Source organism: Phyllobates terribilis, unplaced genomic scaffold (genome assembly GCF_046119375.1).
Source record: "Phyllobates terribilis strain yellow unplaced genomic scaffold, ASM4611937v1 Scaffold_11__3_contigs__length_659146591, whole genome shotgun sequence".
Taxonomy (NCBI): domain Eukaryota; kingdom Metazoa; phylum Chordata; class Amphibia; order Anura; family Dendrobatidae; genus Phyllobates; species Phyllobates terribilis.
The window spans coordinates 280,342,765-280,370,255 of record NW_027362771.1 but is presented as its reverse complement, the minus strand read 5'-3'; the positions used below and the strand labels follow the sequence as shown (position 1 = coordinate 280,370,255).

Sequence of the window (27,491 nt, the reverse complement as noted above, 5' to 3'; positions counted from 1 at the left end):
ACTAGAACCTTTCCACACTGATCCATGTATCCAAGCTGTATAAGACCCTGCACATAAGGGTCCATGCTGCCAAGCTGTACTAGAACCTGTCCATATGGATCCATGCAGCCAAGAAGTACTCGAACCTGTTCATATGGGTCCATGCAGCCAAGCTATACTAGAACCTGTCTGTATGGATCCATGCAGCCAAGCTGTACTAGGACCAGTCCATACGGATCCTTGCAGCCAAGCTGTACTAGAACCAGTCCACACTGATTCATGCAACTAAGCTGTACAAGAACCTGCCCATAAAGGTCTATTCAGCCAAGCTGTACTTGAACCTGTCCATACAGATCCATGCAGCCAAGCTATATTAGAAACAGACTACAAGGATCCATGCAGAAAATCTGAACTAGAACCTGTCCACACTGATTCATGCAACTAAGCTGTACAAGAACCTGCCCATAAAGGTCTATTCAGCCAAGCTGTACTTGAACCTGTCCATACAGATCCATGCAGCCAAGCTATATTAGAAACAGACTACAAGGATCCATGCAGAAAATCTGAACTAGAACCTGTCCACACTGATTCATGCAGTCAAGCTGTACTAGAACATGTTAATATGGATCCATGCAGCAAATCTGTACCAGAACCTGTCTATGTAATACTCTAAGTTCCTTCTGTCCTGTTTATTTTTCATTACAAACTGGCTATTTATTCTTGCATGACAGTGCAGCTAGTTAATCACAACTGCATCACTTTGAAGACATGTAACCAGATGTAAAATAACCTTTCATATTATCATTATAAGTAAAGGGTTGTCTGGTGAAAACAAGTCATCGCCTATTCCGCAGGATAGGTGATAACTCATTGAGTGGAGGTCAATTATGGAGATTATGTGAATAAATGTTTCCCCAATGCCATTAAAAGTCTTACAAGGCTGCAAGAAATTGAAATGACCCTGTCCGTGGTCCATCAGAAACACGATGGAGAAGGCTCAGAGGAGCTGAGAGCGATGGACAACCTGTCTGAATACTGCATCCACGGAGCACAGGCGGTCAAAACTGATGACTATGTTGTCCTGCATGCGTTTGCAAGGCAGAAAAAGTGAATGAACCTACATTTCAATAGGCCAACATTTCAGATTTTAAAAACACTTTTCAAGCTGTTGTTATAAAGTATTCTAATTTACTGAGATAATGACTTTTGTGTTTTCATTGGCTGTAAGCCATAATCATCAACGTTAACAGAAATAAACACTTGAAATAGATCACTCTGTTTGTAATGACTCTATATAATATACAAGTTTCACTTTTTGTATTGAAGAACTGAAATAAATAAACTTTTTTATGATATTCTAATTTAGTGAGATGCACCTGTATGTTTAGTAACGATAAATGGAAGCTGTCGGTACGTTTTTATATATACAGAAGCAGTAATATGGCTGTATGTTTGTTTTTCCCCAAATAAAAATGGTACCTTTATTATCAGAATTCAGAAGTGGAATTCATATGCAAATTAGCCTGGAAGTGCACTTGGGGCCGGTGTATCACTGTACTTAGACGGCTTCTCCCACATGTCCTGTCACTTTCCAGTGCACAGCACTTGTTTGTTTGGGTCATATTTTCATTTTATAGTCATTTGTGAACTCGTCTAAATTGATTGCAGCCAGTTATCCTTGAGTGTTTTTGTGCTTCTTCGGTTTGCACTGTGAATGCAGCTTTTCTCCTGCTTTATTTTCTCATCCAGGATGTAGCAACCTAAATATTTAGGCAGTGCATGTTGCAAGGTTACCATGGTAATTCATTTTTTACATCTTATTCGGAGATATCCCAGGGAGCTCCGGATGTCAGGCCAAGCTGTTACACAAATGTATCTTATACCCAACCTCTTCTCTTCTTTTGTGGTCTGACCTACAAAGAAGGTGAAGCCTCAGAGAAGTGAATTGCCACTAGACAATGACTTTCTTACACGTCAGGCCCCACATTTGGTGGAAGTAGTAGGAAGCTTCGTGGATTTGTTTCTTTTCTTATACTTCAAGTTTCTATGCAGCACAAATTACTCATGTGCGTCAGCACTTCCAGTCCCAGTCTTTAGTGTATATTATATGTGAAAAGAAATCAGCATTTTAGAAAATGGATTTAAATTTTTCTAACAATTATGGGAAGGTAAGTGCTTACACCTTTGTAGAACTACTGGACCACACAAGGGAGACGGGAAATGTGAGATTGATCATGTTATCTAATTTTTTATTGCCTCTTCTTCCCCCCACCACTGTAGGCGCCCATGTTCAGTAGACTAAATCTGATAGGATGATTTTACTACTGAAACTAATGGAACAACAAAATAACAACTAGAACAACAATAAAAAGATAGCTGACTCGTAGTAATCCCTTGCTCTAGTTGTACGAGCTGCCACTACAGCCATTAATAGGGCTCTACTTTACCAATGTATTCCGTGTCATGACCTCAATAAAAATCCTCATGTCATGCAGTATCCTGAGGTCCCATACATGGAATAACACAGTATATACATTTAGGCTGGATGTTTTTTTTTGTTTTTTTTTTACTATAGATATTTGTTCATCCAACTGACGCTATATCTGCTTTGTTAGAAAAAGATCAGGTCGGTGCACCTCAAACTGTGACAGCATCTGCTTCAAGTGAACCCTTAACTTATTAAAGCACTGTTTCTATTGCACAGTACTAAAACTATTAGTTAAAGGGTTGTCCACTATTCGGACAACCCCTTCTCAATCCATATGTTTTCACCTTTTAAAACAACAACACGTATACTCTCCTACAGTGCTGGCGTCGCTCCAGCGGTGTCGGCACTGGCTATCCCAGCACATGCAAACCCTGTAGGCAATCAGAAGCCGTTTCACTCTCCCAGTCTTTGGACGTATCACATACATCGGGAGGAAGAGAGAGAGCATCAGCTCTTACTTCCTCCAGTTGTACGCGATCTGTCCGAAGGCGGATAGCGTGAAGCCAGGGCTGACTGGTCGCAGGGTTGGCGTGACTTCACACTGTTATACAATCACTGGGAGGGACAGTACCAACACCGCTGGAATGGCGCTGACACCGGAGGTCAGTATATGTGTTGTTATTTTAAAAGGGAGAAACATACAGATTGAGGAGGGATTGTCTGAGTAGTGGACAACCCCTTTAACATGGCTGGATTAAGCTTTTGCTGAAGGACCCCTTAAAAAATATTTTTATATCATTATGAAGGGACAAGGTCTTAGGACAATGAGTAACATCAAAAGATATTGCACTTTCATTCCATATCATTGTTGTAATACTGCTTTTGTGTTTACATGGGCTTACGTCTTTGAACATAATAAAAGTGGTATGTCATAGAAATCTGAGCTAACCAACATAACACAAATGGAAGTGAACATAGCAACACAACACAGTATAAGTGAAATCACAACACAGAACAATAAAAGGAATGTTCCATACCACGTTTATTATATACTTAACAGCAATGATTAAAGGCTTAGAAATATGAAACCAATATATATTTGATCACGTAAATGTCATCTTACAGGTCAGGGGGGACAAATTATCGTACTTGATGAGCATGTACTTTAGACACAAAAGTGAAGCACCTAAACATCAAAATGTATGAAATAGACATGATACACACATCATGAGTCAAGGTCAAGTGTGAATACACCATCTGTTGCCACTTTAGTTACACTCCTGTATGTTTCTATGATTTCTCTCCAGCACAAAAATTATACAGGTCTTGTTTTAAAGGGGTCGTCCGATACTTATAATGCCCTTCATAAATATCTCTCTTTAAACACTAACCAATTTTGTAATTTGCTTTAGTATAACATTTTCTACCATTCTCCCTATGTGTGCTTTTTTATACTTTACTCTCTGTGACATTTCATTTAATAATAATAATAATAATCATTTTTATTTCTATTGTAACACGGGTACTTTAGATGCAGCGACACAGAAACACAGAGCAGCCAATACAGGGTTAATAAACAGGGGAAGTTTATAATAACAGGGTCAATCTCCACGCAGGGAGTAACAGGGGAAAATATGGGGGAAAACAAGGAAAGTGGCAAATAAAAGTCTATTACTGACAGTTCACAGTTTAACTAGATATAGCAGAGTCGAACCGGTTGTAAACTATAGTTTTTACACTTAGCTGACTCTTTTCCTCCACAAGGCAGTTGCCAGCTGAGGCCAGTGTTAATTTCTTCAGGCGTCCCCGCCCAATCAATGCTCTGTCTTCTGGCGGCAGCGGGCGGTCTCCGGTTTTACCCGCTGAGCCCCTAGTCCATAACACGGCACCTCACGTGCCCGGCTCCACCGACCCTGCGTCTATTTTCTAGTTGGCTTGACTCCTCCGGTCCACTGCACTCGGCTCTTGCTCCCAGTCCTAGAGCCAGGAGCCTGGACCCTCTCACACTGCTCTGCTGAGCAGGACCCAGCTCCGCTTTCCCGCACAAACGTCCTCGTCTCTTCCTCTCTCTACCCACGCCCCCAGTCTCCCGGTCACCTGTCCTCCCAGCTCTCACTCTGGACACGCCCCCTAGCTTCCCAGTCACCTGACTCCTGTGCTCGCAGTCTGTCTTCCCCCTGCAACCAGAGGCACGGCCGCGGCAGTTCCGGATCCCTTGCTCTGAAAGTACTTACACCCCGGTCTTCCCCCTTGCACTATAGCGCCAACATATTCCACAGCACTATACATTTCAGAGGGGACTTGTACAGACAATATAAGACATCACAGAGTAAACACATAATTCAAGAGATACCAAGAGGAATGAGGTCCCTGCTCGCAAGCTTACAATCTATGAGGAAATTTGGGAGAGAAGAAAGGTGAATGGTAAAAAGTGCTTGTGTTGTATGGTCCAGCCATCAATATAATAAATAGAGTATTCAAATAATGCAGCATTAACCGGTCACAAGCATCTATATAAGTACAGATACAAAGTGCTATTACTTGCATGGAGGATGTGTAAAAAGATTTGGAAGACGAGTTTGGAACGGCAAAACTCGAATAGTAAGGTGAGACTATAGGCCAGTCTAAAGAAGTGCGTTTTTAGGGCACCCCTAAAACTTTGGGCATTGGGAATTAATCAAAATGTTCTTGGTAGTGCATTCCATAGAAGTGGTGCAGCTCGTGAGGTCTTGGAGATGGGAGTGGGAGGTTCGGATTATTGAGGATCTTAGTTATAGGTCATTAGCGGAATGGAGGGCACGAGTAGGGTGAGAGATAGAGATGAGGGAGGAGATGTAGAGTGGTGCAGAACTGTGTAGAGCTTTTGTAGGTGAGAGTGATAAGTTTATATTGGACTCTAACGTGTGGGCAACCAGTGCAATGAATGGCACAGGGTAGAGGCAACGGTATAGCAGTTGGAGAGGAATATGGTCCTGGCTGCTGCAATCAGGATGGATTACAGAGGGGAGAGTTTAGTAAGAGGGAGACCGATTAGAAGAGAGTTGCAGTAGTCCAGGCGAGAATGATTAAGAGCAAAAGTAAGATTTTTTGCAGAGTTAATAAGAAAAGATCAAATTATAGAGATGTTTTTGAAGTGTAGGTGACATGAGCGAGCGAGTGACTGGATGTGGGAAGTAAAGAAAAGATCTGAGTCATATATAACCTTAAGACAGCGGGTGTGCCGCAGGGAACTAATGGTAGAACCACACACGGAAATGGCACTATTGGGTTTGGGAAGGTTAGTAGAGGGAGGAAAAGGAGTTCAGTTTTTGACAGATTCACTTTCAGATAGAGGGAGGACATGATGTTAGAGACAGCAGAAAGACTATCACTGGTATTTTGTAGTAATGCAGGGTGATGTCAGGAGATGACGTGTATAATTGGGTGTTATCAGCATATAGATGGTAATATGAAGCAAATCTACTGATGGTTTTTCCAATAGGAGCAGTATATTGGAAGGTCTTAATCAGGGCATCACAGGAGGATGGCCATGCAGTCAATTCATCTACACCCGCTACTCGCATCTTTGGTGGCTGCCGCCACATGTCCTTGCTTTCATCACTGTTGTCTCTTTCCCTGAAATGAGATGTCGTTGCTCTGCTTGTATCACCACTCCCTGATGACAATTCGCTTTAGGACGGTGAGAGAAGCTTTGGGACATTGCTGCTGTCACTCACCCTGCTTCTATCACCACCCCCTGATGACATCATATTTCAGGGGAAGAGAAGGCAGTTATAGAAGGGACTGTGGTGGTGGCCATTGAAGATGTGAATAGCAGGCGCTGATGAAGTGTGGCAGTGGCCACTGAAGCTACGGTTACTTCTCCATCTCCCCCCAGAAACAGGACATCTTCAATGGAAGGCAGTGACAAAGCTTTGGTAAGGGATCGTAGCTCCGCCCCTTGATGAAATGCTGTTTCAGGAAGTGACTGCAGGACTATCCGCCTATGACATCCCTTTTGAGACTCCTTTCAAACGAAATGTCAAAGGTAGTAAAGTAAAAAAAACAAACATATGTAAGGAATATCAGGATAAAGAGAATGGTAGTGTACTTTATAATAAAGCAAATAACAAATGCGGTTATTAATTAAAAATAGCTATTTATAAAAGGCATTATAGATGTCGGTCCACCCCTTTATGGTGTGGTTTGAATGGTAGCATATAGGTAACATTGTTATAGCATTGTCCTGGAGATTCAGAAACCCTAAAATTCACAGAAAAATGCATTTAAGCTTTGTGTACACCAAGGCACATGATAAGATCAAAGAACAATAAATAAGAGAATAAATGTGTCATGAACCATCATATCCAGCTCTACATGTGGAATAGCACAGTGTCATATTTCGACGGCAGTGCCCATTGAGTTTGAGCATTGATTGATAGTTCTTGACTAGAAAAATACGTCTGCTTACAGCGCCACACTAGCCCACAGCTGGTGTTTGGAATTGCAGCTCTGCTGCATTCAAATGAATAAGGCTGAGTTGCAATACCACACAAAAATACATTTTTTTAATCCTGGGTCCTGGTTATAAGCCATTTACCTAGTACTACAATTATGCCCTGTTAGAAAAGATCTATTCTGTGCACCTTAAATGATCAAATATTTTTTTAACTGATAAAAAACAACTTTATGTTGTATAAAGCAAATAGCATAACATTCATAGACATGTGAAAAAAAGATGTATGAGGCAAATGGATATATGCTATAAATATATGCAAAGCAAATAAGATATAAATGATGATCCACAAGAAGTCATCATGTAAGGAAAGCAACGTTGCAATTCTTAAAACAGAATACTTTCAAGTCATCCTGCTTCACTACCCACTCTGATAGTAAAATCACTCATCTTAATCATCAAGGGAGGCATAAACTTCGCTAACTTCACTGATTTCATTTTCCCATTAAAATATTACTTTAGAAGGTCTATAGACCATGACAATTAAAAAGAGTAATGCTAATTCCCGGCAAAGCTCCAGTTCATTTCCAGAGGTATTATTATGCGTACTGTATTATATTGTATAAATATATCTAAAGTATATACACTCGCAAATATTGTGATTATATATATGTGTATATATATATATATATATATATATATATATATATATATATATGTATATACAGTCATGGCCAAAAGTTTTGAGAATGACACCAAAATTATATTTTCACATGATCTGCTGGCCTCTGGTTTTTATTAGTGTTTGTCTGATGTTTATATCACATACAGAAATATAATTGCAATCATATTATGAGTACCCATAGGTTATATTGACAGTTAGAATGAGTTAATGCAGCAAGTCAATATTTGCAGTGTTGCCCCTTCTTCTTCAAGACCTCTGTAATTCTCTCAATCAACTTTTGGACCAAATCCTGACTGATAGCAGTCCATTCTTGCATAATCAATGCTTGCATTTTGCCAGAATTTGTTGGTTTTTGTTTGTCCACCCGTCTCTTGATGATTGACCACAAGTTCTCAATGGGATTAAGATCTGGGGAGTTTCCAGGCCATGGACCCAAAATCTCTATGTTTTGTTCCATGAGCCATTTTGTTATCACCTTTGCTTTATGGCAAGGTGCTCCATCATGCTGGAAAAGGCATTTTTGGGCGCCAAACTGCTCTTGGACGGTTGGGAGAAGTTGCTCTTGGAGGACATTCTGGTACCATTCTTTATTCATGGCTGTGTTTTTAGGCAAGACTGTGAGTGAGCCGATTCCCTTGGCTGAGAAGCAACCCCACACATGAATGGTTTCAGGATGCTTTACAGTTGGCATGAGACAAGACTGGTGGTAGCACTCACCTCTTCTTCTCCGAATAAGCTGTTTTCCAGATGTCCCAAACAATCGAAAAGGGGATTCATCAGAGAAAATGACTTTGCCCCAGTTCTCAGCAGTCCACTCCCTGTACCTTTTGCAGAATATCAGTCGGTCCCTGATGTTTTTTTCTGGAGAGAAGTGGCTTCTTTGCTGCCCTCCTTGAAACCAGCCCTTGCTCAAAGAGTCTCCGCCTCACAGTGCGTGCAGAAGCACTCACACCAGCCTGCTGCCATTCCTGAGCAAGCTCGGCACTGCTGGTAGTCCGATCCCGCAGCTGAAACAGTTTTAAGATACGGTCCTGGCGCTTGCTGGTCTTTCTTGCGCGCCCTGGAGCCTTTTCGACAACAATGGAAGCTCTCTCCTTGAAGTTCTTGATGATGCGATAGATTGTTGACTGAGGTGCAATCTTTGTAGCTGCGATACTCTTCCCTGATAGGCCATTTTTGTGCAGTGCAATGATGGCTGCACGTGTTTCTTTAGAGATAACCATGGTTAACTGAAGAGAAACAATGATACCAAGAACCAGCCTCCTTTTAAAGTGTCCAGTGATGTCATTCTTACTTAATCATGACTGATTGATCGCCAGCCCTGTCTTAATCAACACCCACACCTGTGTTAATGGATCAATCACTAAAACGATGTTAGCTGCTCCTTTTAAGGCAGGACTGCAATGATGTTGAAATGTGTTTTGGGGGTTAAAGTTCATTTTCTGGGCAAATATTGACTTTGCATGTACAGTAATTGCTGTTAAGCTGATCACTCTTTGACATTCAGGAGTATATGCAAATTGCCATTACAAAAAATGAAGCAGTAAACTTTGGAAAAATTAATATTTGTCTCATTCTCAATACTTTTGGCCATGACTGTATATATATACACACACACACATACACATATATTTATATATATATATATATATATATATATACACACACATATATATTATACACATATATATGTATATATATATACAGTACAGACCAAAAGTTTGGACACACCTTTTCATTTATAGATTTTTCTGTATTTTCATGACTATGAAAATTGTACATTCACACTGAAGGCATCAAAACTATGAATTAACACATGTGGAATTATATACTTAACAAAAAAGTGTGAAACAACTGAAAATATGTCTTATATTCTAGGTTCTTCAAAGTAGCTACCTTTTGCTTTGATGACTGCTTTGCACACTCTTGGCATTCTCTTGATGAGCTTCAAGAGGTAGTCACCGGAAATGGTTTTCACTTCACAGGTGTGCCCTGTCAGGTTTAATAAGTGGAATTTCTTGCCTTATAAATGGGGTTGGGACCATCAGTTTTGTTGTGCAGAAGTCAGGTGGATACACAGCTGATAGTGCTACTGAATAGACTGTTAGAATTTGTATTATGGCAAGAAAAAAGCAGCTAAGTAAAGAAAAACGAGTGGCCATCATTACTTTAAGAAATGAAGGTCAGTCAGTCCGAAAAATTGGGCAAACTTTGAAAGTGTCCCCATGTGCAGTTGCAAAAACCATCAAGCGCTACAAAGAAACTGGCTCACATGAGGACCGCCCCAGGAAAGGAAGACCAAGAGTCACCTCTGCTTCTGAGGATAAGTTTATCCGAGTCACCAGCCTCAGAAATCGCAGGTTAACAGCAGCTCAGATTAGAGACCAGGTCAATGTCGCACAGAGTTCTAGCAGCAGACACATCTCTACAACAACTGTTAAGAGGAGACTTTGTGCAGCAGGCCTTCATGGTAAAATAGCTGCTAGGAAACCACTGCTAAGGACAGGCAACAAGCAGAAGAGACTTGTTTGGGCTAAAGAACACAAGGAATGGACATTAGACCAGTGGAAATTTGTGCTTTGGTCTGATGAGTCCAAATTTGAGATCTTTGGTTCCAACCACCGTGTCTTTGTGCGACGCAGAAAAGGTGAACGGATGGACTCTACATGCCTGGTTCCCACCGTGAAGCATGGAGGAGGAGGTGTGATGGTGTGGGGGTGCTTTGCTGGTGACACTGTTGGGGATTTATTCAAAATTGAAGGCATACTGAACCAACATGGCTACCACAGCATCTTGCAGCAGCATGCTATTCCATCCGGTTTGCGTTTAGTTGGACCATCATTTATTTTTCAACAGGACAATGACCCCAAACACACCTCCAGGCTGTGTAAGGGCTATTTGACCAAGAAGGAGAGTGATGGAGTGCTACGCCAGATGACCTGGCCTCCACAGTCAGCAGACCTGAACCCAATCGAGATGGTTTGGGGTGAGCTGGACCGCAGAGTGAAGGCAAAAAGGCCAACAAGTGCTAAGCATCTCTGCTTACTCCTTCAAGATTGTTGGAAGACCATTTCCGGCGACTACCTCTTGAAGCTCATCAAGAGAATGCCAAGAGTGTGCAAAGCAGTCATCAAAGCAAAAGTTGGCTACTCTGAAGAACCTAGAATATAAGACATATTTTCAGTTGTTTCACACTTTTTTGTTAAGGATATAATTCCACATGTGTTAATTCATTGTTTTGATGCCTTCAGTGTGAATGTACAATTTTCATAGTCATGGAAATACAGAAAAATCTTTAAATAAGAAGGTGTGTCCAAACTTTTGGTCTGTACTGTATATATATATATATATATATATATATATATATATATATATATATATATATACAGTACAGACCAAAAGTTTGGACACACCTTCTCATTTAAAGATTTTTCTGTATTTTCATGACTCTGAAAATTGTACATTCACACTGAAGGCATGAAAACTATGAATTAACACATGTGGACTACCTCTTGAAGCTCATCAAGAGAATGCCAAGAGTGTGCAAAGCAGTCATCAAAGCAAAAGGTGGCTACTTTGAAGAACCTAGAATATAAGACATATTTTCAGTTGTTTCACACTTTTTTGTTAAGTATATAATTCCACATGTGTTCATTCATAGTTTTGATGCCTTCAGTGTGAATGTACAATTTTCATAGTCATGAAAATACAGAAAAATCTTTAAATAAGAAGGTGTGTCCAAACTTTTGGTCTGTACTGTATATATATATATATATATATATATATATATATACACAGTGCAGACCAAAAGTTTCTTTAAGTGATAAGGTGTGTCCAAACTTTTGGTCTGTACTGTATATATATATATATTTATTAGTGGGGAAAATAAGCATTTGAATCACTGCTGGTTTTGCAAGTTTTCCCACCTACAAAGAATGGAGAGGTCTGTAATTTGTAGTAAGTACATTACACCTGTGAGATAGAGAAAATTACATTGTATGATTTTTACATAATTAATTTGCATTTTTTAAAAACAGAACTTAATATTTGGTACAGAAACCTTTGTTTGCAATTATAGAGGTCAGACGTTTCCTGTAGTTCTTGACCAAGTTTGCACACACTGCAGCAGGGATTTTGGCCCACTACTCCATACAGATCTTCTCCAGATCTTTCAGGTTTTGGGGCTATCGCTGGGCAACATTGAGTTTCAGCTCCCTCCAAAGACTTTCTATTGGATTCAGGTCTAGAGACTAGCTAGGCCACTTCAGGACATTGAAATGCTTCTTACGCAGCCACTCTTTAGTTGCCCTGGCTGTGTGTTTTGGGATATTGTCATGCTGGAAGACCCAGCTACGACCCATCTTCAATGCTCTTACTGAGGGAAGGAGGTTGTTGGCCAAAATCTTGCGATACATGACCCCATTCATCCTTCCTTCAAAACGATGCAGTGTTCCTGTCCCCTTTGTAGAAAAGCACCCCCAAAGTATGATGTTTCTCCCACCATGTTCTACGGGTGGGACGGTGTTCTTGGGGTTGTACTCATCCTTCTTCTTACTCCAAACACAGCGAGTGGAGTTGATACCAAAAACTTCTATTTTGGTCTCATCTGATCACATGACCTTCTCCCATGCCGTCTCTGGATCATCCAGATGGTCATTGGCGAACTTCAAACGGAACTGGATATGTGCTGGCGTAAGCAGGGGGACCTTGCGTGCCCTGCAGGATTTTAATCCATGACGGCGTAGTGTGTTACTAACGATAATGTGATGAGACTAAGGTCACAGCTCTCGTCAGGTCATTGGCCAGGTCCTTCCGTGTTGTTCTGGGCTGATTCCTGTCCTTTCTCAGAATCATCCTTACCCCATGAGGCGAGATCTTGCATGGAGCCCCAGACCAAGGAAGATTGACAGTCATCTTGTGCTTCTTCCATTTTCTAATAATTGTGCCAACAGTTGGTGCCTTCTCAACAAGCTGATTGCCTATTGTCCTGCAGCCCATCCCAGCCTTGTGCAGGTCTACAATTTTGTGCCTGGTGACTAGTGATAAGCCAGTGTGTTCAGTTAACCCTTTTGTCGAGCATGCTCGGGTGCTCACCGAGTATTGCAGCGTGCTCGAATGTTATGTTATGTTTGACTCACTGTGTGTGCACAATTTGCGACTGTTTGACAGCTTTAATACATGTGAGGAATGCCTAACAAACAGGCATTCCTCACATGTATTAAAGCTGTCAAACAGTCGCAAATAATGCACACGGAGTGACTCAAACATAACATTCGAGCACACCAAAGATACTCGGAAAACACCCGAGCATGCTCGTAAATCTTGAGTAACGAGCATGCTCGATCATCCCTACTGGTGACCTTAAACAGCTCTTTGGTCTTGGCCATCGTGGAGAGGTTGGAGTGTGATTGATTATGTGGATAGGTTTCTTTTATACAGGTAACGAGTTCAAACAGGTGCAATTAATACAGGTAATGAGTGCAGATAGGAGGGCTTCTTAAAGAAAAACGAATAGGTCTGTGAGAGCCAGAATGCTTGCTGGTTGGTAGGTAATCAAATACTTATTTCATGCAATAAAATGCAATTTCATTATTTAATAATCATACAATGTGATTTTCTGGATTATTTTTAGATTCTGTCTCTCACCGTTGAAGTGTACCTAGGATAAAAATTACAGACCTCTCCATTCTTTGTAGGTGGGAAAACTTGCATAATATCTAAATTTATGTATATATACCGTATATATATATATTTTTATATTTGACACATACTGTACCACATTGATACTCACGAATATTGTTGTGTGTATACAATGAAGGAAATAATTATTTGATCCCTTGCTGTTTTCGTAAGTTTGCCAACTGACAAAGACATGAACAGTCTATAATTTTAAGGGTATGTTAATTTTAACATTGAGCGATAGAATATCCCCCCAAAAAATCAAGAAAATCACATTGTATAAATTAGATAAATTTATTTGCATTTTGCAGTGAGAAATAAGTATTTGTTCCCTCTGGCAAACAACACTTAATACTTGGTGGCAAAACCCTTGCTGGCAAGCACAAAAGTCAGACTTTTTTGTAGTTGATGATGAGCGTTGCGCACATGTCAGGAGGAATTTTGGTCCACTCCTCTTTGCAGATCATCCCTAAATTATTACGATTTTAAGGCTGTCGGTTGGCAACTCGGAGCTTCAACTCCCTCCATAAGTTTTCTATGGGATTAAGGTCTGGAGACTGGCTAGGCCACTCCATGACCTTACTGTGCTTCTTTTTGAGCCACTCCTTTGTTGCCTTGGCTGTATGTTTTGGGTCATTGTCTTACAGGAAGACCCAGCCACGACCCATTTTTAACATTCTGAAGTAGGGAAGGAGGTTGTCACTCAGGATTTTACCGTACATGGCTCCATCCATTCTCCTATTGATGCGGTGAAGTAGTCCTGTGCCCTTAGCAGAGAAACACCCCCAAAACATAATTTTCCACCTCCATGCTTGACAGTGGGGACGGTGTTCTTTGGGTCATAGGCAGCATTTCTCTTCCTCCAAACACGGCGAGTTGAGTTAATGCCAAAGAGTTAAATTTTTGTCTCATCTGACCACCGCACCTTCTCCTAATAACTCACAGAATCATCCAGCTGTTCATTGGCTAACTTCAGATGGGCCTGCACATGTGCCTTCTTGAGCAGGGGGACCTTGCGGGCACTGCAGGATTTTAAACCTTTAAGGTGTAATGTGTTACCAATGGTTTTCTTGCTGACTGTGGTCCCAACTGCCTTGAGATCATTAACAAGTTCCCCCGTGTAGTTTTGGGCTGATCTCTCACCTTCCTCATGATCAAGGATACCCCACGAGGTGAGATTTTGCATGGTGCCCCAGATCGATGTCGATTGACAGTCATTTTGAATTTCTTCCATTTTCTTACTATTGCACCAATAGTTGTTTCCTTCTCACCCAGCGTCTTACTTATGGTTTTGTAGCCCATTCCAGCTTTGTGCAGGTCTATGATCTTGTCCCTGACATCCTTAGAAAGCTCTTTGGTCTTGCCCATGTTGTAGAGGTTAGAGTCTGACTGATTTATTGAGTTTGTGGACAGGAGTCTTTTGTACAGGTGACTATGTAAGACAGCAGTCTTTAATGCAGGTAACGAGTTGATTAGGAGCGTCTAACTGGTCTGTAGGAGCCAGAACTCATAATTTTTGTAGGGGATCAAATACTTATTTCTCACTGCAAAATGCAAATAAATTTATCTAATTTATACAATGTGATTTTCTTGATTGTTTTTGGATATTCTATCTCTCAATGTTAAAATTAACCTACCCTTAAAATTACAGATGTTCAGGGTATGTGCAGACTATCCAGAGCCGGCTGCGGCCTCGAAGCTGCGGAGAAGCCGCCTCTGGCTTCCGTTCATTATGCAAATGAAGTGAAAACCATTTCCGGTGACTACCTCTTGAAGCTCATCAAGAGAATGCCAAGAGTGTGCAAAGTAGTCATCAAAGCAAAAGGAGGCTACTTTGAAGAACCTAGAATATAAGACATATTTTCAGTTGTTTCACACTTTTTTGTTAAGCATATAATTCCACATGTGTTAATTCATAGTTTTGATGCTTTCAGTGTGAATGTACAATTTTCATAGTCATGAAAATACAGAAAAATCTTTAAATGAGAAGGTGTGTCCAAACTTTTGGTCTGTACTATATATATATATATATATATATATATATATATATACTGTAGCAAAGTTTAAATAATAATAGAACAATATAACTTATTTAGCAATGATTGCATCCCACATAAGAAAATTAGTTTACATCTCGTGCTTATTTCCTTTTATCAGCTAAACGCTGAACTAACTCTATTTGGAGACCTGAAAACACATTCCTAGAAAACAGCAAAATCAATGATTTCCCTCAAGCCAAAAAAGCACGTGTGGATTATAATGTACACCCCTTCTGTACCGTCAGTATTAGATTAGGGGGGGTTTAGATTGCTAGAATTCCTCTGACATCTCAAAATCCTGCTGGCAATGCTAAGGGGATTTGAGTGAAATATGAAAGGCAGTCAGCTACAAATGGCACATTAAGTAGGAAAATATAATTAGATACTTCAAAGGAAAATACTAGAGTTAAAGAGCGATGGTAAAGTGACAAGCAAAGGAAGAAATAGTAGAAGAACTGAAGGACAGTCATGGTAACCATTAACTATAAACTGTTTACTAATAGCCACATTGTATAACTAAACGATGTCACATTATGGAACACCATATGATTGTTACATTGTGTTTCAGGTTTATTTATGCATATTATGAATAGTTATGCATATTTTCTTATAGTGTGAGAGAAATAGAAGATATAATGTTTGTCTTTGGCATTATATAATGTAGTCAATTTCGCAGCATTATCTTCAAACAATGGCTCCATACAGTCTCACAATCATTCATGCGTATTATATGTACATCCAACAAAATAGAAATATAGTGTGGTTTTAGTCATTAGAGTGGAGGATATGAGATGAAAGAAGGTAATTACCATTGATGCTGAATTTACAAGCAGCCTAATATACATGGTTAGAGTGAAGTTGGTATCTAAACATGGCTGGGTAATGAGTTAGAATTTAGCAGTAAAAATCCTCGCTCGTTTCATGGCTGAAATTACAGAGTAGTGCTCTTTCAAACACATGGCCCACAGAGGAGGTTTCCTAAGCTGCTGGAGCTATAATTACAATCCTGAAAATGCAAACCACCTAAACCATCTCAGCCTATTACTACGTAATGCACCCTCAATCCACAACACAATAGAATAGTTCAGCAGTAAATGATAAGTGACATGATATTATATACTGCCAAACCCAATGTAGGCTATTACACATACTGTATCTATATTTTGTAAGTGCAGACTGACTTGGCCCACCTCTACCATTAGAACTAATTGCTATAATGGCCAATTTTGTAAGCATAGTAACAAAGGCTTTCATTTCTTTTTTATTCTTGTAATGACTATTTTTATGACAACGTACTAACATTGCAGGGTGGCCATGAATTTTTCATTTACTAGACAAAAATCCCAGCCAACCAACATTAAATATGGATAAATTGAACACTGTAATAGATGATAAAAAGATATATAAATAATATCAGTCTCCTAAAAAGTCCTCTGATTTTATGGACTGTCCAGGAAGTTCTGGATGGCTGCCCGAGACCCTTCATTTTTCGTAATTTGACAATGTTCCAATGAAACAATTCAGAGGGGTCAAATATAACTGCCTCCCCCCTTCCTCCCTCAATGTTGGGGCTTTCAGCACTGTTTTAGAATACTGATCACAGCATATGAACCCAAGAGGAATTCTGGGAATCTTTAAGTTGCTGCACTGGTCTATGGTCAGTTCAGGCTATGGTCACATACTGTTTGAATATTCCATGGAAGTAATCTTCTTGATAAACACATACAATGTAAAGTTGCTATGTACAGGATATTTTACCAATAGGATCTCATTGTAAAACAAGAGACAAAAGACATGCTGATGCAAACTAGTCTAATATATGTTAGGTGAATGGTCGATCTATAGCATTAGCTAGTGCATAGAATGGGTTCTTTGTTATAAGAATCAATACCTTTAGAAATTTTTAAAAAGTTTTATTTCATTGACACTCATGTCCAGTAAGTAATAATGAATTCTTCAATTTCCATAAAAAATGATGCCTCCCATAGAATGAGATAAATATAAAGACAGCAGCATTCTCTAAACACTTTCTCCTAAGTACACATGAAAAGTGCTGCGCTAGGGACTGAGATCTGCACAGTCACCAACGAAGCTGAAGCCTAAGGAAGAACGGGTGCATATAGAGGAAAAACACAGATCACAGCACATCTGGGACAGTAGTGCCATTTTGATTCTTATTTTATTCCTGGACAACTTTTATGAAAATCACAACATTTTATGGACAAATTGGAAAACCATAATGAATCATAAATATTATTAGTATACAAGCTAAGATACTAATATAAGGATTTAATGTGAACAGCAAAACCTTGATAATTCCATTTGCCTGCTGCATATCTCAATAATTGCTAGAATGAGGGACCCCAATTTTGTTTGCCCCAATTAGCACAACCCTTGTCAATACGCCCTGTTTGGGACCTCAGTAGTAAGTCACCCATGCCTAGCCCTGGAGAGTGATGCTCTTACAGACTTAGAACAGTTGACTGAAACTTCCCTTAGTGACCATAGCTGACCACCAGGGGTTAGCTAATTATTAATGGCTTCTAATTTGAAGATCGGGATGTAGCTTCTGGATAGAATTTGATGTTATATAATAAACCAGGACTGGTCAAAGTCTAAGACTTCTGTGAAAGTTCCTATTGCGGAGGTCACATAAACATTTCAATTGGATCATGGAATGTTCTACCTTTAAAGAGGTTCTCCAAGATATATAAAAAATAAAGCATTCACTGCCTAATTTGTCCACCAGAGGTATAAACCAGTCCTAAAGATGAATTTACTGAGATGTATGTTTGCCCTTGGAACTGGAGCTGTCCAGCAGTTAGATTACAGTACAGGGTTTCTAGTAGAGCACAAAGCAACAATCCCCTTGTAATTGGTAAAATATTTCTGAGATTATCAGCCTGTAAATGCAGGTCTTTTACAGCACATTACTGTTTTGTTGTGAATCGAATCCAAAGCAGCGAGCCATTCGTGCCTCAAATATGCATTGTAAGCCTTCACCAATTACACTATGAAGTAATATAACTATAAACAGAAAAACAGTCCGGGTGATTTAAGAGCCATCGACTACCATTATCTGCTTAACTAACACTAAATATAGTAAAAATAAGCACAATATTGTCTGCAATAAACAGGGAAGCAAAGCCAGTACATATGCACCAATAGAGCACAGAAAGCTTTTACTCTTTTCGCTCATCATAGCTGTAACAACAATAACCTGATAGGATGCGGATTGATAATGATCATTATTACATGTCTGGTACCACGTCGACACAGTATAACAATAATTATGGGTACAAATCAATTGCAAATCAAAGCACAGGGATAAAATCGTTGCAAAAAACTGATCAGATGGAATTTAACATTTTATTGATCATCACTGGAGAATCATGATTGGCAATAGTGTACAACAAATCAATGTGAATATACGAGGAAGGAAGTTTTGGTAAAGGACAATCAAGTGCAAAATGCTTAGAAATGATTTTGCATTGGTCAGGTGCTTTAGGCTTTGTTCCTATAATGAGTTTTTGGTGAGTTTTTTACACTGTATTTTCGAGAGAAAAAAATGGAAGTAACCTCTTTTACTTAATGGGTGCAAAAAATCTGCAACATCAAAAACTCACCAAAAGGTCATGGTGGAAACGGAGCCTATATGTCTGGCTTTACGGAAGGTCACTGGTGGGTTTTAGTGTCTGACCTCCAGATTCCTGGTGGCAGCTCTCAGCCGCAGAGCAAGGAGAAGCGCACAGGTCACAGCATCAAGGACAGGAGTACAATGACACACACAGGAGCAGACCAGCTTACCTTGGCTCTCATGGGAGATAGTAGTCCTTCCATTGTGACTTACTCCTCATCCCACTGCTATTCCTCTAGTGAATCCTCCCAGGTGTGCACATACCAGCCCACTGCCCCAGATAACACCCAACAATTCCACGGCACTCCAAATCCACGCAATTCAGTATCGTGATTATGTATTAGGATATCATATCACAGTGGGAAAACAATCATGGAAAGACCTCCAATAGGTGATGAGTCCATCAGAAAGTTACCGACACCACGTGACTGACGTTTCCCACCTCCAGGACCTTCCTCTAAAGGGATCTAAAAGAGAGATACAAGTAATTACTGAGCTGGGTCATCACACAACACAAAGGATACAAAATATCAATAAACAAGTAAGCCAATAAGTAAAAAATTAAGTAAATAAATTAATGTCAATATATAAATAAGTAAATATATGTAATAAATAAATGTCATCAAAAAGCTGAACAATCAGTCTAATATGTAGAATGCCCAGGCTCAGCTCTCACAATGCCAATCATGGACATAGTTCAGTGCAATGGTGACTAATGTGAGGGAGGCCGGCAGCCGGCACAGTCCTGTTACCTGTGCAGTGTCCGGACACTGTGCGATGCTGAGCAGCAGACTGCCTCTCCACATACAGTGCTGCCTCTCCCCATACACAGTGCTGTGAGCAGAGTGACAGCGAGAGCAGAGGGGGATCTACGTCACGGGCCAAACTAGCCAATCAGAGAGCAAGCCTCTCAGTAGTCATGGAAACAGAACGCCATCCAGGCTCTCCCCGCACTTCCACAGTCTGTAGTGTGCAGCTAGTGAAGCGAGACTGCTGCCTGTTAACCCTGTCTGCTAACAGTCACTGCCTGCTGGTGGCAGTTTAGAAAGGCTGTGAATGAGAACTATTGGTAATCAGTGCAGACGAGCACTTACCCGAAATCACAGGAGTAAGTCTGTAACTGATACATGGGCAAAGTTAAGGCTGAAAATAGGGGTGCTGTGGCCATCCCCTCTGAAACAAATATAGTAGAGATTAGCAAATCGATTTGCAGGGACCTGGTCCAGTGGCCACATCTGTAGTCAGTGGTGTTGTGCCGGACCTACATATCAGTAGAGATGCGGGGATGTAGGAGAGGGCTGGCAGGGCTCCTATCTGGCAACCACGAAATACGGACGTGGTCACTGGGCCAGGATCCTGCAGTTTTATATGCTTAAGGTCATGACTCCACTATCAGTATTTGGTCAGTATTCGGTCAGTATTTTTTCTCAGTAGTGGGAGCCAAAACCAGGTGAGGAACAATCATAGAAAAGGTATAATAGAAACAAGTCACCAATTCTGCATTTATCACCCACTCCTGGTTTTGGCTCCCACTCCTGAAAAAAAATACTGACCGAATACTGATAGTGGGGCTGTGGCCTAACTCGTAGGCTATGTGCACACAATGTGTTTTTTCCGCACAGAATTGGCCCCAAAAACAGATTGTAATCCTTATCCCAGCATTTTCTATGAATATTTTGAAGATCTGTGCACATGATCAGGAATTTTTCAGACAGGATTTCATGTGTGTTTAAATCTGCAGCATGTCAATTCTTTGTGCATATTTGCCTGCGGTTTTTCCATTGAATGCAGTGGCAAAAACGCATCAAAATGCACCAAAAACGCGCGGAATTTCCGCAGCATTTTTGCTGCCAAGAGATGCAGAAAAGCTGCAGAAATTTTTGCACAAAATACTCATTGTATCTTTTGGCTACGTTCACACAGTCAGTATTTGGTCAGTATTTCACATCAGTATTTGTAAGCCAAAACCAGATGAGTGGAACAATCAGAGTAAAAGTATAATAGAAACTCGTCACCACTTCTGTATTTATCACCCACTGGTTGTGGCTTACAAATACTGATGTAAAATACTGACCAAATACTGAACATGTGAACATCGCCTAATAATAAACCCTTCTAGGGACCAGCCTTTTTTTCCATTCAGAGAGGCATAAGTTTTCCATTACACAGATGACCATGCAGTATAAATAACATATTCACTTTATTCTGCTGGTCAGTACAGTAGGAAACAAAGTCTTTTTATGATTAATTACTTTTGCACAATAAAAGCACAAAAAAAATTAGTTTTTACCTCTTTATTTTTTGTGGTATAAGGAGGCGATGTTCTCATTACTAGTTGGGGGTGCATACAACTTTTTGATTGCTTTGTATAGCATTTTTTTGGGCGGCAGAATGGATAAAAACAGAAATTCTTTTTTTATTTTAATTATTTTCAGTGTTCACCCTGTGGATTAGATAATGCCATGATTGAACAATTTTGACAGTGCCGATTGTGCTTTTTTGCATTTTTTTTAAACTTGCATAAGAAAGCTTTTTTAAACCACTTCAGGCTAAGTACCCACAATGAGCTTTAGGTGAGGTTTTTAGGCTGCGTATTTTCGAACAAAATGCACGTAGCCTATTTTACTTAATGGGGCAGAAATGGTACAGAAAATCTGCAACATTAAAACTCACCAAAAACTCATTATGGGAACGTAGTCTCACGCTCCATGCTAGATGGAGTGGGTCGAGGTGTGTGGAGCAGCATCAAGCTCTGGGAGTCGCTCCACACTTTGTGAAGTATTGCATTAATCAAATGTAGAGATGAGCGAATGTTTCAATATTTGATTCGGATTATGATCGCCGAATTTGCAATATTCACGATTTATTCGTCGAATGTTCATCAAACGTTACCGAACGCCATAGGATTCAATGCGGGGACAAAAAAAAACGCATACACAACACCTTCAAACGGCCCCAAAAGCTGCCAAAACACATCAAATTAGGGGTAGACACCTGGAAAGTGCCATCAATTCACCCAGAGTACAAGTACTATAATTATTATTACTATCACAGCGATATTTATTCCGTGGTGCATTACATGTCAAAAGGGGTCACCGGCTGGTACAAGAGGAGAGAGGACCCTGCCCGCGAGGGCGCACAAGCAATCTACAAGGGATGGGTGAAGATACAGTAGGTCAGGGTGCAGCTAATCGTGCAGCGGTATGCTGGAGCGAGGGTTACCGAAGATTGTACGCTTGTCGGTAAATGAGCAGCGGTCGGTGGCGCTAGTAAGTGGTCCTAAGGGTTTGCAGCAAATTTTAGAACAGGAGCCACTACCTGTCCAGATGGTGTCAGAAATTGAAACCAGGATAAAAAAAACTGGGTTAATTTGCGCTGCCCTACGGGCCAAGGTAATTAGACCTTAGGTATTAATAGCCTGAGTGGTACAGGTATATGAGAGCAACTAAATTACAACATGAATAGATTGGTAAATTAAAAATAACAATTTAATGGTAGAGTTTAAAAGGACAATGACAATTTAATATTGAAATTTAAAAGGACAATAAGTATTAAATATTAAAATGTGTAAAGGCAATTACAATGATTGAAATAAATAAATAAGTATCAGCATAGAATAAAAGATGCAAGGTAAGTCCTCGTCAGGTCCTGGTTAGAGTCAGCTGGTTAGCAGTTCGTAGGGGTCCGCTTGTTTGATAGTAGGGAGTGGGGACCAAAGTTTTGGATTAGAGTTCAGTGGCTGGGTCTAGGAAAAACGGGGTGGGGGGGGGGAATTAATATTGGGAAAGTGACTGGTATAGTGGCTGAATTGAGATGAATGGTAGTTACCGAAGGTACTAGGCTTGATGGGAGCACTCAAGTGGCGGGATGCCGTATGAAGACACTCTGAAAGGTATAAACAAGGAGAATCAATATCAATATGGGCAGGTGAATGAGTAGAGTGTAAATGGTAGTTACCGGTTATAGGTGGATATAAACCTTGATGGGTAGAATGAAGAGTGGGCCAGCCAATTGATGCTAAGAGGTTCTTTGGAGACCTGGGTAGATGGGAGAATACAAGGTGAAAATAGGGATGAGATTGATTTTTGGTTCTTGATAATAAAGGTGGAGGTTGTTACTTGCTTGGATGGAGGACGTGTGTGGCCCCAGGTAGTAGGGACGCGGTCCTAGGTGGTGACAGGACCGGTGACCTGGCTTGGAGGGAGGTGGGACCCCCAAGGCCCAATTTGCTGGTCTGATCAGTAGGATGATGCTTGGATCACAAGAAGTGGGTTTTCAGCTTCCTTTTAAAGGTTTCCATGGTAGGCGACAGTCTGATGTGTTGGGGTAAAGCATTATCACAGTAGGGGAGATGCACGGGCCAAATCTACTGAGAGCCTAAATCACGGTAAGCTTCCAGGAGCTCACAACTAAGAAGATTAACCCCTGCACAGATTAATATGAAGGCGAAAGGCTTCTTTTTAATGACTGCAGGAGTGCTAGGAATCAGATGCTGCGGACTTCTGGCTCCTCTCTGTCACGGTAAATCCGTGACACCTTGCAAGCTTCAACACAATATTCACAAGGTAGACAGCAACGGTGGTCGGTCTCCTAGACAACGAGTTAGCTCCTTGATGATGATAGAGGACAACATCTGCAAGTAGTTTGTATGTTCTCCCCGTGTTTGCGGGGGTTTCCTCCAGGTTCTCTGGTTACCTCCTCAGTAAAAAAGCAGCCATACAGGAGTGTTCACAGTTCAAAAAATTAGGGCCTGACACCACCATTTCCATGGCCAACAGAATGGAGATGGTGGATTTCCACCTCTTAGCTTTGTCATGTGTGGGAGGAAGCAATCTTTTACGTTACCACAACTGCGGGACCGAGGGCTGGCTGCGGTGCTGAGAGAGGGCGGAGTACGGTGAAACGGACAAACTGTTGGACTGTGAGTGAGGTGCAGGCAGAGATGTTACGGTGGATTGAGAAACGTGTGGTGTACTCGATGAAACAAACACAACAGGCATGTCCGCTTCCATTACAGCTGACAGGCTGTCACTCAGCCTGACTGGAGCGGGTAGAGAAGCAGAGGTTCTGCAGTGGGAGACCTGTGTGCCAATACTTGGCACGGTAACAGAGGAGGAGGAAGAAGCAGCAGATGCAGTTGATGGGGCAGCTGATGGTTGTTGAGGTCCGCTGGTCTGCATTTTAGCGCAGTGAGATTCCCAGCGTAACGCATGTTATGTGGGCATATGAAGGTTCATGCATGTAGTAGTCAAATTATTGCACTTTTTCCCTCTACTGAGTTTTTTCTTGCAAAATGTGCAGATAACGTGAGTAGGCTCATCTTTACGGTCTCAAAAAAGGCCCAGGCTAGGCAACCCTTGCCACCCCTGCGAGCTGCAGACCCGCGACTGCTGCTGGCCACAGCTACAGTTGTGGTTAAGGATGCAGTGCTCCTCGTGCTTGCATTACTCCATATCTGCGCCGTAGGGCAGAAGGTAACCTCCTTGTCTTCCTCCTTCACCTCTTCAGATGAGCTACTCGGCTGCGTGACTCTGGGTTCACACCAAGTAGGAGCTTCAACCTCATCATCCAATATGTTATCCCATTCCTCGCCCTCAGAATGACCCTTCTCCTCTTGTTGCCCTGACAACACATTACAGTCCGCATGAACTGTATCTGAGTCTCATCAGGATCACCTCCCCGGTGGTGAAAGTCTGATGATGAGGGTCAGGAACCTGCTTGGATCCTACTCCGTCCTGCCCCGAATCCAATGTAAAAAAAAATTTGGGCATCGGTGCAGATGCTTTCCTCCTCTTCTTGACTCTGTGAATGTTTGGAGTACACTTCTGATGCCCATGGTATAGAATGGGTGAACAGTTCTACAGACTCGTTCATCTGTGGTTCACTACAGTCAGTTGGGCGCTTGGACAGTTGTGACATGAAGGGAAGCAAGGATAATTGGGGTGCCACCTCTGTGGACCGTACTGTGTAGTGATGTTAAGGTGGAGGAAGAAGAGGAGAGGCCATTTGAAGCAGTGCTTGCTATCCACTGGAGCACCTGCTCTTTCTGGCCCTTATCAACAAGGTGTTTCGCTGTGCAGCTGCCAAAGAAAGGGAGTGGAGTAGCCCATCCAGTAACAGAAGTTGTCAGTTGTCTTTGGATAGGACATGACAGTGTTGGTTCACTAGTGCTTTCACTAACATTACCACCTACCCCACATATACCTTGAACACCAAGCCTATTCCCCCTTACACCATGACCTCTCTTTTTCCCACTCATGTTGCCGTTATGGATCCGGGTGGTGGAACCTCTGTGCTGCAGTGCAAGGAGGGACCAGAGGGGCGTAACTAGGTATCAACTCGGACCGACCAAGGTCGTACGGCGGCTCAATCGACTCTGTGACCAGGGAAGGACCGAGCAGAGGGACCAGGTGCTACTCTGAGACCGACCTTGTATGAGAGCAGGTGACTCCCACGGGTCAGAATGCAGGGACTGACCGGTACAGCAGATGAGCACGGCAGGCAGGCTGACGGGTGATCCGGGCAGACAGACTGGCAGACACGGCAGGTAACAAGCAGGAGCCTCCAGGTAGGCTGGCTGGTAGGCATGGCAGATAACAAGCAGGTGCTCCTAGGTAAGCGGGCTGGCAGGCACGGCAGGTAATGGGCAGGAGCCTCCAGGTTGGCTGGCTGGTAGGCACGGCAGGTAACAGGCAGGTGCTTCTAGGTAAGCGGGCTAGCAGGCACAGCAGGTAACGGGCGGGTGCTTCCAGGTAAGCAGGCGGGCAGAGCCCATAGACAGACTGGCGGACTGGACTGTAGACAGACTGTTGGGCTGGAGAGTAGACAAGCTGGCGGACTGGACTTGTAGTCAGGCTGGTGGACTGGACTTGTAGTCAGGCTGGCGGACTGGACTTGTAGTCAGGCTGGCAGACTGGACTTGTAGTCAGGCTGGCGGGCTGGACTGGTAGTCAGGCTAGGAGCGGGACCTGAGGGCTGAAGTAGAGTATAACACACAAAGCTACAACCTTGCACGGGCACCTCCATTTTGGAGGAGGTGCCTTTTATATAAGAGGTCCTCCGGCCATTGGCCAGGGACTCCTTAGGACGGCGCGCGCGGCCCCTTTAAGAGGGAGGGAGCGTGCGCCCTAAGCACAGTCCCCGGGGAGCTGCGCGTGCCGTCAGCAACAGAGGCAGGAGCGCTGGAGGATGCCGGGCGGGGAGCGCGGCAGTAAGTGGGACGGCGTCTCTGCCTGTCAGGGGGCAGAGACGCCGATACTACAGTTGCTCAGATACTGTAGTAGGAGCACGCTATTAGCAAAACAAAATTAGATTTTTTCTTTTGCAACAGCTCTGCACACATCTGAATTTCAGCGGCACTAAATGACAAGGTAAGATATGGCTTGCTGTATAACGTTACTAACAAAACAAAGTATTTTTTTAACTGGGGATGACGCCTATATAACATAGGAGATTTTCTCCAAACTATTTCAAACTGAGATGTTCCTGCTGTATAACGTTAGGAACCGAACAAAGTATTTTTTTTTACTGTGGATGACGCCTATATAACATAGGAGACTTTCTCCAAACTATTTCAAACTGAGATGTCCCTGCTGTATAACGTTAGGAACTGAATAAAGTATTTTTTTTTACTGTGGATGACAACTGTATAACATAGGAGATATTCTCTAAACTATTTCAAACTCAGATCTAGGCTGCTGTATAACGTTAGCAACAGCAAAAAATAGATTTTTTTACTTTGCACAAGCTCTGAATACAGCTGAATTTCACCGCCACTAAAAGGACTAGGTGGCTTATAGCAGAGTGAAACACGTTTGCGACAGAAAAAAAAAATTTTTGGACTCTGTTTAGCAACAGAAAAATATCAATTTTTTTACTCTGAAAACAGCTGAAGTTCACCGCCACTAGCGTAGTAGCTGACGTATAGCAGAGTGTATGACGTTTGCCATAAAAAAAACGTTTGTGGACTCTGTCTAGCAAGACAAAAAATCTATTTATTTACTTTGAAAACTGCTGAGGTTCACCGCCACTAAAATAGTAGGTCGATTTTAGCAGACTGCATCACGTTTGCCACACAAAAAAATCTTTGGTGGACTGTGGTTAGCAACAGAAAAAAACTTTTTTTTACTCTGAAAACAGCTGAAGTTCACCGCCACTAACGTAGTAGCTGATGTATAGCACAGTGTATGATGTTTGCAACACAAAACAATCCTTGGTGGACTGTGCCTAGCAAGGCAAAAAATCTAATTTTTCACTCTGAAAACAGATGAATTTCACCGTCACTAAGATAGTAGGTGGCTTTTAGCAGACTGTATCACGTTTGCCACACAAAAAAATCTTTGGTGGACTGTGGCTAGCAACAGAAAAAAAATATTTGTTTTACTGTGCATAAAGCTGAAGTTCATCCACCAAAAAAATGACAAACTGGGCTAACATAGCTTGCACTATCACATTAGCAAATGAAAAAAAAATTTTTTTTGTGCTCTGCACTCAGAAGCTCTGCACTGACAAGCTCTGCAGATAGCTGAATTTCAACCCCACAAAATCAAAAAGTGGCCTACAAGGGCTTTCTTGCTTGCTTTATCACATTAGCAAGTGCAAAAATAGAT

General features: G+C 41.6%; 1 protein-coding gene across 1 annotated transcript in view; it reads right to left on the bottom strand.

Moving 5' to 3' along the window:
* FRMD4A (FERM domain containing 4A) overlaps positions 1-19,753 on the bottom strand; it is a 494,181-nt gene extending 474,428 nt beyond the window's left edge. Inside the window, exons 1-2 of the mRNA XM_073652365.1 lie at positions 19,635-19,753; positions 19,053-19,349 (exon numbers count right to left, since the gene is read on the bottom strand). Of these exons, the coding sequence (XP_073508466.1) occupies positions 19,053-19,085 (33 nt within the window). The 5' untranslated portion in view covers positions 19,086-19,349; positions 19,635-19,753. The remainder of the gene's footprint in view (positions 1-19,052; positions 19,350-19,634) is intronic.
* Positions 19,754-27,491: the final 7,738 nt, after the last annotated feature.